The 12557-nt window shown below is 37.9% G+C and overlaps 2 protein-coding genes across 3 annotated transcripts; one reads left to right on the top strand and one right to left on the bottom strand.

The window, feature by feature from the left end:
- Positions 1–537: 537 nt before the first annotated feature.
- On the bottom strand, positions 538–5339 carry LOC137729302 (protein WHAT'S THIS FACTOR 9, mitochondrial). The gene is made up of 2 exons (XM_068468203.1): positions 3333–5339; positions 538–903 (listed from the first exon to the last, which is right to left on the bottom strand). Exon 1 carries the CDS (start codon positions 5275–5277, stop codon positions 3373–3375), a length of 1905 nt encoding a protein of 634 aa, XP_068324304.1. The 5' UTR covers positions 5278–5339; the 3' UTR covers positions 538–903; positions 3333–3372.
- A 754-nt stretch (positions 5340–6093) lies between these two features.
- LOC137729221 (protein-tyrosine-phosphatase PTP1-like) lies at positions 6094–11026 on the top strand. Of its 2 annotated transcripts, none has more exons than XM_068468083.1 (9): positions 6094–6659; positions 6736–6832; positions 6918–7000; positions 7096–7236; positions 7559–7693; positions 9157–9305; positions 9396–9537; positions 10382–10468; positions 10634–11026. In XM_068468083.1, the coding sequence occupies exons 1-8, from the start codon at positions 6474–6476 to the stop codon at positions 10466–10468; spliced, it is 1020 nt and encodes a 339-aa protein (XP_068324184.1). In that variant the 5' UTR covers positions 6094–6473; the 3' UTR covers positions 10634–11026. The 2 variants fall into 2 exon arrangements, with proteins under 2 accessions (XP_068324184.1, XP_068324185.1); XM_068468084.1 differs by having other exon boundaries at positions 10723–11026.
- The last annotated feature ends 1531 nt before the right edge of the window (positions 11027–12557 follow it).

Raw genomic sequence — 12557 nt, forward strand, 5'->3', positions numbered from 1 at the left:
GGTTCCGAAACATTTTTGGATTGGCATTCGAATGCTTGTTTCTGATCCAATCCTACTGAAAATCACCCCAACCAATTACTTATGGTGTTTTGGGGGAACTTTCTTGGGTGACTTCAGGTAACACATAAATTTAGAAGTAGATGGGATTGTCTACAATATATTAGTACACTCACCATCTAACGTTGAGATATAATTTATGTGAATGGATGTAATACAATCATCATATTGTATTAATTACATGTAAGTTTTACGAATGTGCAAGGGGTTTCTAGCTCAACGGGTCCAGAAATATCAGCATTTACCTTTGTACCCAAAATCTCGAGTTCAATTGCTCCCGCCCCCTAGCACATGAAGTGTATTTTCATAACGCGGTTCAATTGATTCGGGTGGCAAAATATTTCGCTTTGGTAAGTTGTTGAGGGTATGAATCCCACATTTTACAAGTACGAAAATGATATTTTATCCCCAAATCAACAAGACTATTCGCTCTTTTTAATTCTACTATATTGTGTAAAGATGTTAAACAGAGAATTTACGAACAAGTTTTTCAATCAAGTAATCTTAATTTGAGCATAACACAATAACTAATGTAAACCAAGCTACATAAGAAAGCCTTCCAAGATTTGTCATTTCCCAGGTATTTGGTGAATAGCTAACGTGCAAAAACAGCCAGCAATGTGGCTACATAGCTTGCTGCTGTACTTTCGCATGCAAGAAGAATGATCAGCTAACACAACTGCAAACAAGCTGAAATGTAGGAAAGGAACGATGCTTTGTTCCGAACACAACCAATTAGAGGGCAGAAAGTCTCCTGCTTAGAACAATTTCTGCCGGCAAACTGAAGTCACCGCTCACCACCATATAGTCGCACTGACAGAACCGAACCCATGTCCTTCGCGATTCCTAGAAAATATAACAAGCATGTACTTTTCAGTGCACCAACTAATAAGACAAGAAAGAGCAAATGAAACTCTTTACGCATTTCCCTTCAATGACAACTACTACTCAAAATTTGTATGGATTATATGCTTATGCTGTATTATAATTTCGTTATATATATCTTCGTAGCACTTACTCGAACTTAACTTCTCTAACCGGCCTCAGCCTCAACTTTAATATTACAAGGAAGTGAAGAGAAACAATCTGCATTTTTGACCCCTACCATGACAAATTTCCCGAGCCAGAATTCATACCTCAGGAACTACCCTAGCCTTCCAAATCAAAGGACGGGGTTGGAAAGTGGAAAGAGAACTGTCACGTGACTCTAAAATATGATATGCACAAACAAAACCCCAGAAGATTCTAACAGCTATCTGATACTATTCAGGCATTCTCTTACAAAGACAGCAGAGGAGTGAGTTCCCCAATTGCAGATTCATTTATGTTTCTTTGAAAGCCAAACTCCAGCTCAAAGGAAGAAACTAGCAGATTGACAATATAGCAATAGGCATGGCATGAAAGGCGGAGATCTATATAAATGACTACACTAAACAAATAAAGGTGATTACCCAACTTTTCTCCCAAACATAACCTTTCCCCATAACCCCATAACCTGACAGCAAGAAGAAAATGGTCTATAGCATTGGGAAATGTCTCTCTCTAAGAACCCTCTGATGTAAAATCAGTAACAAGACTATGGCAACTGGGGTGGATTTCGAAGGGAAGCGGTAGGGTTCAAGAAAAGCGAAATAGATGAGCAGGAGAAATAGGTAGACTACATGAGAAGAATGGAAAAAAAAAAAAACTGATAATCTGTAACAGAAATTAGGGTATGTTTGCTTACAAGGAATGAATCTGCAAGGAATGGATACCATTCCTATTCGTGTGTTTACTAACTAGAGGAATGAATAGGTGGGTCCTATTGGTTTTGGGTATGGAAACATGCCCTGAGGAGTGAGGATTGAGATAGAAGGGAAGACACAGAAAGAAGATACTCAGGGAGAAAAATCTGTTTATTCAAACATCTGAGTCTGTCTTCCTGAATAAGAACGTAAGTATTTATAAGGACCTCATCTTTCTCGAAACAGGACACTGAACATGATAAAAAATTGGGAGCTAAAAGGTAAAGAGTAAACTAACAAAAACAGAATAAGTAGCAGCCCTAGATAAAACAACCCTAGTCCATTCTGCATTACCTTTACTACTGATACGGCCTTCCCCACAAAACATTTCTCATTCAATATTCCAGCTCTAATGCCCCTTTCCTTGGAATATGGAAGATAATAAATCGGCAAGATACTTAAAACTGCTGGTATCGAGAATAAACTTCCACCTCTTGAAATTTTTCCACTCGACAATATACCCTCTACTTTCTCCATCATCAAACTGTAAAAACTATTTGACCACAGTTTAATTTGCATGTACTTTTAAATTGTTGAGGAGGGATTTTAGGATCAAGGTTTTCCTCAATAAAAATGTTTTGGGGAAAACACTTTCCCATATGAAATTATGAATATCAACTTTTACAACGATAGTACAACTGGATCTTAAGAAATGAAGGGGAATAAAACGATGAACAAGAAAACAGAAATAACTAGCCAGAAAAAAGGGAACTCATTAAGAGAGGTATAAAAGTTGGAAAGCCATCCTACTATATGCCCAATAGATCCACAAGTTGTGAACCTGTTGTCTCATCAAAAGGATAGCTAAAATAGAGGCATGCATAGTGGGAACACTAGGAATGCAATGCTTGTGCTGGGAAATATGTAAAAAGGCCTTTTGGATTTTGATGAAACTTCATCCTGTATGGCAAATGAAAAAGGAAAACAAAATATAAAGATGAAACTAATTTGCAAGTTCCTTGCTTGAAGACATTTATCATGCCTCTTCCTTTTCTTTTGTTCAACTTTAATAGATACAAGTTCATTTATTTATGATGGAAAATCCAAAGATCCAACAAATGATAATGTAATTTCAGATCAACAAAGCGTATGTGGTCTAGTCATGCCAAGCTCCCAAAGAACTTTTAACTCTTACTGTCAGCAACATGGAAGTACTCTATTGCAGAGTTCCAACCACAGCATCAAAGCTAACAGACTCAGAGATATTGATCAATATTTTGAAGAGTTTACACTCTTTCCCTAACCAAATTTTGTACTAATCGACAATGTTTTATGTCACTAATCTTTTTCTCAATTACTTTTAGCCATTTTCTTCTACGCACAATCAATATATATAACTAAAACCATTAAGTTATTATCCATTAGCTATTCCTTTAGTCTTCATGTGCTTCCAAGTGCAAAGTTATAACCAATCACAAAATCATTAAGCAGGTCAAGGTAATTATAAATTTCGAAGCTCGTAACAAGGAAGATTTAGAACTTGATACGAACCTATCAAAATGTCGTCGCAGAAAAATTAGCTGAATCTTCTCTAAGCACTAGTGTTCTTTTCTGGTAATGACCTCCCCTTGCTTCGAGATAAATTCAATCTTCCTCTTACATTATCATGCCTCAAATGAGTTTGTGTTCCTCTAGAAGTTTCCGAATAGACCCCATCTCCACTCTTACCAGGGTGCTGTGTACCATCCCTACCCCTTTCGGAGTTTCTGGAAGGTTCTTTCACATCAAAATCAGATCTTCTTCTTCCATCCGACCTTCCTCTTTCAGCATTTCTGGAAGGTGCTGTGCCATCAAAATCCGACTTCCTAGCTTTTCTTCCATCCGACCTTCCTCTTTCAGAATTTCTGAAAGGTGCTGTCCCATCAAAATCAGAGTTCCTAGCTCTTCTTCCATCTGACCTTCCTCTTTCAGCATTTCTGGAAGGCTCTTTCATATCATAATCAGATTTCCTAGCTCTTCTGCTGTCCAACCTTCCTCTTTCAGCATTTTTGAAAGGTGCTTTCCCATCAAAATTAGACTTCCTACCTCTTCGTCCTCTGTTATTGATAGCATTTTGTTCAACATTTGTCTCACTCTGATCTTCATCTTCTTCATCACTATCATCGTCAACATCATCAGGCTCAACTTCATCATCAGATGAATCACACAACTCCCCTTCCTGCTGGTCCTCAGTTTCATCATGCTCTTCCTCTTCATCGTTTCCTTTAGCATGAATTACCTTCTTGTTTTCTTGAGTTCGTTTACCTGGCAAGTTGATCGTTTTACTATCTTCCTTTACCGTATTCATAAGGTGAATATACTGGCTTCTCATATTCGTTAATGGATGATCTTCAACAATCACACCCCTCTTATACCCCTCTCTCAAAACAACAGTATAAGTTCCTATCTTGTTTGACAAATAAAATATACCCGGGTGATTGTGTAATGCTTGCTTAAACCTTGACCGAAGACCCAAATGTTCTCCAAGACACAGGATATTCTCCCTGTCCGTCTTCTTCGGAACCAAAATATGCAGAAGCTCGTGCAGAACCGCGACCGCCCACTTATCTGATTCGTCACTCTTTGAAGAAAGATGAGCTGCATTTTCATATGGAGACACATAAGCCAACTTCTGCCACTCATCAATCCACTTCTTGAACTTCTTATCCACCTCAAAACCTCTCGAAAACTCCATAGGAAAAACAATTTGACTTTCCTCCTTTGAAGCAGAATCCCCACTCATTGCCTTCTTCTTCCTAGCAGAAGCCTTCTTCTCCATAGCTAAAGCTTTCTTCTGTATAACCGAACTTGCGAATTCATTTTTCCAATACACCAACTCCAAATCCCGCAAACTTTCGGACCCAGAAGCCGAACTTTTGCGAGCTACGACATTAAAATAGTCCGGATACTCAGGGACTAAGGTTCTCTCAAAATCATGAGGAAGCCCCAGATCCCATTTCAAGCGATCAATCACATTTAGGGGCAGTTTATTGGTTCTTACCAGCATTAGGAGCTTCAAAAGCCGGTCAGCGACGTCCTGCTTGTAGCTCTCACTCTGGTACATGAGCTCTTCTTCAGTGTCGAGATCGAGCACTTGGGCAGTGAGCCGGACATGGGGGTGGACTGCAACGCCGCCGGGGAGAAATTCCTCGAAAATCGAAGGGTATTTGCGGATGAATTCGATGGAGCGGGTGGGTATCATGAGAGATTCTCTGTTTTGAGCGATGATGGAAATGGGGAGGGACTTGGACGGCTCTGATTTGATGAAGTTCTTGATGTTGATCAGTGGCCTGAGGTTCTTCTCCCTCTCGACGGCGTGGTCGAGGCCTCGGTCTCGGACCCATTTTGTGGTGGTGGTGTCGATGAAGAAGGTTCTGTGGAGGGTGTGGCGGTGGTGGGAGGACTGAGGATGTGATTTTGGGAGAGAGCGGCGGACGGCGACGTATATTGGAGACATTTGGTTCCTCGCTCTTCCGTTTGGGGAGGGTTTAAGGAGGGTTTTGTGATACTGCACTTAATTTTTTTCATTTCTTTCGAATTGCACTGTTTTTTAGGTCGGAGTTAATTTGGATTTTAGATATTTTTAAAGCGACAGATTTCAAACGATTTTATTACATTCTACAAGTTTATATAGATTTTGGTATATTTATATAGATTTATATAATAGATTTATATGGATTTGTATGGATTTCTTTTATAGATTTCTTAAGATTTATGTGGACTTCTTTCGTGAACTTTTATCAAAGTTACAAGTAGCTAATACATTTCTTCCCAATTTGTTCTTCCACCATTTCAAATTATAAGTTATACATATCAACCCAAAATCTAAGCAACATCAAATTCATGTCAAAAAATGCCACAAGATTACAAAAATTATACAAAAAGCAATTAAAACCAATATGAACTTCATTAGTATGCTGGAAGCATGGAAGATAATATCACATGTCCTCATACAATGAGAAGGAACACTTTAAATAAATTTTCACTCCAATTGTACAATGACGTATGATGTTTTGCTCATGTTTATAGCACACTAAAAAATCTCTTGCGACATAGAAAAACAACTAGTGATGCAACCCCACATTGTACTGTGTAGTGGTGTGACACATCACTGTCTCTATTATTAAGGGTTGGTGCGTTTTAGTTTGATTTGATTTGCCATTAAAAAAAAAAAAAAAAAAAAAAACATGATCCAACCAACTACCACTTATGGTTCAATTGAACTTGATTTTGATCAATATCACTTAAAATCGAACCGAACCGAACCAAACGATTTGCACCAGTTGTGCCTTATGCCGAGCCATCTTCTTTGTTGACCCGTTCTAATCCAATCACATATTTCCCTTGTAACGTATGATTTTTCACACAATCTCTTCATCGAATGCTCGTCCAGTTTTCATATTTAAAAGCTTAACTAAACGTGGAAAGAGCAAGATCACAATGTTCATAAAGTTGGTTTGAAGTTTTGATTTATTCGTACCTTTTACACGTATTGGTTGCATACCCTCGATTTCAACCAAATCGCAACCGTGGACAGAATACTGCAATTCCAAGAAAATTACCCGATCAAATTCTGTACTACCCAAACCCCAAAAACTGGGGAACGTCACTTCCAGTTCCGGGCGCTCCCGCAGCCACCGGAGATCGACGGCGATGGCCGCCACCGCCTCTTCCGCCGCACCCCAACCCCTCCCTTCCTTGAAAGTCTCGGCCGATTCTCCGCCTCCGAAACTCGCGCTCACCCCCGATCAGTACAAGTACTGCTCTCAGGCTCTCAAGCTCTTAAAAGAAAAGCTCCAGATGCCTGACCATATCAACCAGGAGTTCGCTCAGCTACAGGTCTTTGCTTTTCTCGTGATTTACTTAATTTCTCTCAAAAAATTAATAATTAACATCTGCCATGAATGCTTATTAGGCCAAGAGGATCACATTATCTGAGATGAAGAGGAACTGCACTGTGGCTCTTGACAGTGTCAATTCCAGCAAAAACCGATACACTGATGTCGTACCATGTATGCCTCAATCTGGGCTCTCTTTAAATTTTTACACAATTTACAATGTTGATAATTTGATTTGAGTTTTTGTTGTTGGATTCAGTTGACAAAAATAGGGTTGTTCTCAACTCCTGTAAGGATTACAGACCTTCTGCGCGGGGCTACATCAACGCCAGCTTAATCGCGGTATTTGCATTCATGTTTCCGAAAGAGAGAATTGTTATCTGAAATGATATTAGTAACACATCATTAATGACTAGTTAGTAATCTGTTAATTGTAGACTAGTTCCTCCAAAAGCATTTCTCGGTTTATAGCAACACAAGGTCCACTTCCGCACACATATGAGGATTTCTGGGAGATGGTACTTGAGCAACGCTGCCCGGTGGTTATCATGCTTACTCGCTTAGTTGACTGTTACACGGTATTTTCCTGTCTTGAGTTGCACGTAAATTTTGTCAGGCATCTCATCGGAAGATATACAGTTAAAGAGGCTTTGATTGTCATGAAAAAATGCAATAAGAAGCTTGTTCTACATTGTACAGACCTTTTTTGAGAGATGCTACCTACTTATTTGTTAATCCATATGATATATTCTTCTTAACAAAATAATGCTACTAGAGTTAGTTTGCCCTCTCATGCTTATGGGTTTTAAGTGACAACTTCATTTTGAAATTACATGAACAAATAAATTTACAAGTATTATTTTCTCCTGATTTCTTAACCTTTTTCCCATGTATGCGCAGATGGTTAAATGTGGAGATTATTTTCAGGCTGAAGATGGCCCTAGGGAATTCGGTAACATATGTATAAGCACCAAGTGGCTAAGAACTACTGACACTTCATTAGTGTTGCGCCTTTTGGAGGTTAACTACAAAGAGGCAAGGCATCACATGATTTTCATTCTTGTCCAGGATACAAATGGTTGTTAAGCCAATTTAAAGAACATAATTAAGACTCATGCTATATCAGTTATCCTATTTGTTTTAATAGAATTTGGGGACAGGAGCGATAGATTTTGCTAGGGTCTTTAAAAAGTTTGATTACTTGGGGAGCATTTTGGTACATCAGGAATATAATAATGCAGTCATTTCTGAATAGTAATGAGGGTTTCATTTGGTTGGAGGTAATCAAATGGCAAAATGTCATTTAAGACTCATTGTCTGTTAAGCTTCATTGAAGAGTTAGTCAAAGAGTCAATCTAATGTTAATAGGTATTGCGTGAATTGGGATCTTGAGCAATGCACTAATAGCGGTCTCCCAAATAGATTGGTCTATGAACAGATTTTCTATATTATTTCACTCTCAAGATGAAATAGTTCTGTTTTGACTGTTTTGATGCACGTTTTACGGATTAGGAACGACTTTGGAGCTATGAGGCGTTTTCCTTTTCCATAGTTTGTTGGCAATCCCAAACTTTGTTTCTGAACAAGACCTTCAGTTGACTTGGTTGAGTTGAAGTTTATGCGTGAGTCATGACGATGGCTGTAGGACAGTTAGGGTTTCTGTACTATAATCTTCTTCGTTGAACATTGTTCCTATCTCCTTTGTTTTCTGGCCACATCAAAGGAAAATTCTTGCCAAAAGCAGTAGATAGCCATTAATGAGGGAACACAAAGAAGGAGAATGCTGTTAGGCCGGGAATGATCGAGGAATTGGGTTTCTGTTATATGTAATTCAAACTCGATGCCACGATACCCCTGGAGGCGGAAGCATATCCTTCAGCATAAAGGTGTGAGGCATATGCCAAATACTCTGGCGTTTCTGTTGCATCACCTTGAGGCACAGATGTCTTGGAGCATGCTACATAACCCCATGACGTGCATTCTTGATAATCGATAGTGTGCATCTTTGTTTATGTCTTTTGTTGTGGGGTTTTTATTTTGTTTTGTGTGAGCTTACCTGTTTTTGGAGTCATTCATGGTAATATGATTCCAATATTTGCTGGATCTGAAATTCTGAATGTTGAAAAAGCACTTATTCTGGGCCTTGGTTCTGATATTTGATATTTATACGGTGTTTAGTTGTCTTAAGTTCGGTTTTGAGGTTCTATTTGTTGTTTTCCCCCGTTAGAAGTTATTTTTTAATATGCCTGTCCATTGCTTCACATTTTGGTCCCAAAATCGCCATTTGAACATTAGAAAAAGAAAATAAAACGCAATTTTTGGGTTCTGGTCCATATTCCTTTAAATGTGCCTTTTTCTTGTTCAAATGTTTTATGAAAAGATTGGATTTTGTATTCCCTCATATTTTATTCGAATGGTTTGTTGGAATTATGACCACCATTGTGCGTAGATTGGAGTGGTATTTCCTCACATTCTATTTGTTTATTGTTATGCTGCAGTCCGAAGAACCACCCATGTCTGTTTTGCATATTCAGTATCCTGAATGGCCTGACCATGGAGTTCCAAAGAACACATTTGTGGTCCGTGAAATCTTGAAAAGAATATATCAAGTACCACCAAACCTTGGCCCAATTGTGGTGCATTGCAGGTTAAACTCACTTTTATGACTTTCATGTCTGGGTTATGCTTGGTAATTTATACGTGCATGTTTTACTGACACCTTCACTATCTTACTCAGTGCAGGTATTGGGAGAACTGGAACATACTGCACAATTCATAATGCAGTACAAAGAATTCTTGCTGGGGACATGTCTGCGTTAAATCTTGTTGATACAATAACCACATTTAGGTCTCAGCGAATTGGAATGGTCCAGACACTGGTAACGTCTTCCTCATTTGTCTAAATATCCACTGTTAATTATTCTTTTTAAGGCTTAAACCAGAATGCCTAACAAATACCAATTACATTTCGTCGCGCCATTCACTGCATGCAATTATTATTATTATTTTTGGCAGCTTTGAGAGTAGAATAGAACACACTGTCGAAAACTTAACTAGATGCCAAGTAGGTATTTGATAATTATATGAATTACCCAGTTCCTATCTTGCAGTAATGCAAATTGGAAACTCCCCTTGGACTAAATTGCAGACAAAACTGAAGAGAGTAAAATAATCGTAGTGCACATGCTACCACACCCTATATTTATAAATAGGGTGCAGAAGGGCTAGGGAAACATAGAGAAAAGCCAGAGACAACTGAGAGGGATAAAGGGTGATTAGTTCTAGGGTTGTGCAAAAGTACGGCAACTCTATTATTAATCAAAGAAGCTGTGGTTTCTCTACTCAGGGAAATCATAATTGAACTCTATTATTAATCAAAGAAGCCATGCTTTCTCTACTCGGGGAAATCACAGCTGAATGTAGGCAAAAGTTCTGCCGAACCAATATAAATCTTGATTGTTTCTAGTTGTTCTCTAATTTTCCAAGTTTAGTCAATTGCCAGATACATCAAAGAGCAAGATCTAGAGAGAGTCAGAATTATAACATTTAGATCTTATTGGAAATTTTTAATTCATATATTTGATAGCAAATGTCAATGATATTTCAGAATACTGGTTTGTTTTGTTGTAAATAATAATATTTTAGATTACTGTTTTCTGTCACTAGGTGTGCCAACTTTACTAAAACAATTGTTCTAACTCTCTCGAACTTGTGATTTATTAGGAGCAATATATTTTCTGTTATTCTGCCATAGTTGATGAATTGGAAGAGCTCATGTCAGATTTGAATAGCAAAATGAACTCAAAATAGGTATGCTCATTGTCGTTCTTAATTCTTGTGTTTTAAAAGAAGATTGTCCGCGGTATTGTTAGGATTACTTGTGCAGCAGATAGCACTTTTGTTGAACAGCTGACATATAGCTGTGTTAATCTTGAATAACATCTGTCCGTTCCTTGTCTCCTGTTCTTTTGGCAGTAGCTTAATGATAACGGCAATGCTCATTAAAGCTGGAATTAGTCCGCTTGCTTATTGACCAACTCTGCCGGTATTTGTGCACTTTGCAGTGATCTGATGCATCATTATTCTTGTGGAACAAGTAGAGTGCTGCTGAGAGCTTATCAACTCTTCCGGCATCATCTGTTCCACTATTTCATAACACAAGAGACTCAAGAGCACTAGGGATCGTAATGACTAGGCATTTCAAAGGTGTTTGCCGTATGATTCTGACAAGTATGACTCTGTATGTCTAAATCGTATAACTCCGATAATCGAAAGGTTGTATTAACTGCTCATTGGCATTCCTGCTCAACATTTTGCTAATTGGATGTGATATGTATTTCAAGCATGCATAGTGGCTGTGTAATATGGCACGTAGCGACATCAAATGTTGGTTCACTTGCAAGAGCGAGCCTGCAACGCATGCCTGATAATTCAGATGCAGATGCAATTCTTGCCAAATCTGACGATGTAAATGCAATTTAGCTGCTGCTACTTGTTCAGATCTTGACCACAATTTTAGACTCCAGCAGGATCCCGCCCGATGTTGTCCATACAACTTGCTTTATGCGTACGCTGCTGTAAGCTTCTTTGTTTTTCGGACCAGAAAATTGCCATAGTCTTGCAGAGTCTTTAAGGCCTTGCACAATCTATACACAAGTAACTCAATCTTAATGCAACGAAAAGGTTACTCATTTGTGACAGAAAAGTCACTAGTTGAAGCTGTGAAAGTAAGATTTTTTGCAAAGTAAGGATAAGACTGCATACGATAAACGTTCCTTCCGATTCTTGCAAAGTGAAAACCTTTATTGACTTAAGATTGCCCCTTTTTTTTTTCTTTTTTTTTTTTAATTGTGAACAAAATAAAATTCATAGAAGTTCTAGTGTATCGAAGTGAGCTTGCCCTTTGTATACACAGGCAACACAACATGTATGCAAAAAAAAAAATGCTATTCATAATTACAATATGACAAAAGTTTCAGCATCACGTCTAATTGTCTATTAATATTGCATAGAAAGTGACATCATGGATATGGTAGCATATCGAATAACGTTATAGAAATAATTTCCTTTAATTTTTTAGTAGATTGCTATCAGGAATGAGATGGTAAGATATTATTATCATTCAGTACATTTTACCAACACATAATGGAATTAAACTAGAAAGGAGTCAACATATTTTAATCAATAATCTAAGATCAATTAATAATGTGTAATTTATCTCGTACACGAGCGAACTTCAAACCGAAGAAAGTTGAGATTTCACCATAAATCAATTTGCAATATGAGGAGTATGAAGAAAGTTGAGACTCCACAATATCATGAAGGAAGTTGAGGTTCTACCATAAACTAATTGCCAATACGGGAAGTATGAAGAAAGTTAAGGTTCTACCATGAAGGAAATTAAGGTTCTACCATAAAATCAACTTATAAGCCACCCATGAAAGAGGAGCAATGCTACAAGTCTTCCTCCCCTACTCTTCCCAATGTAAAGGACATTCTTACAACATAAGTTACAAATATATATTGTGTAAGTGAGAAATGCTAAGTAGACTCTCTCAAAAGTTAGACTCTTTATGGACTGTCTGTTATTTCACAGTTTAACGTCAATTTCCGTGTCAATATTATAAAATATTATATCAAACTGTGAGGTGACAGATGTTCCATAGACAATCCAATTGAGAAAGTCTCCTTACCACTTCTCTTGCGTAAGTTTTTCCCAATCAAATACATTCAATCATTTTATCTGTCTTTGATTTTTGGTATAGGTTGCTTTTGACTACCCCGTAGACCCAAGTAAAGTATATGACCCTTTTTTTAGACGAAAAATGCCCCAAAAGTCTTTGTTTGATCTTCCAAGTTACATACTTGATTTGGTCTTGCCCAAAACGAAGGCAACACA

This window comes from Pyrus communis, chromosome 3 (genome assembly GCF_963583255.1).
Source record: "Pyrus communis chromosome 3, drPyrComm1.1, whole genome shotgun sequence".
In the NCBI taxonomy this organism is placed as follows: Eukaryota; Viridiplantae; Streptophyta; class Magnoliopsida; order Rosales; family Rosaceae; genus Pyrus; species Pyrus communis.

Bases quoted from the DNA above. Each gene is read 5' to 3' on its own strand.
- LOC137729302 (XM_068468203.1), bottom strand. From the start codon at position 5,277: ATGTCTCCAATATACGTCGCCGTCCGCCGCTCTCTCCCAAAATCACAT.
- LOC137729221 (XM_068468083.1), top strand. From the start codon at position 6,474: ATGGCCGCCACCGCCTCTTCCGCCGCACCCCAACCCCTCCCTTCCTTG. The intron at 6,660-6,735 runs GTCTTTGCTTTT...AATGCTTATTAG, and splicing joins AGGAGTTCGCTCAGCTACAG to GCCAAGAGGATCACATTATC. The intron at 7,694-9,156 runs GCAAGGCATCAC...GTTATGCTGCAG, and splicing joins TGGAGGTTAACTACAAAGAG to TCCGAAGAACCACCCATGTC.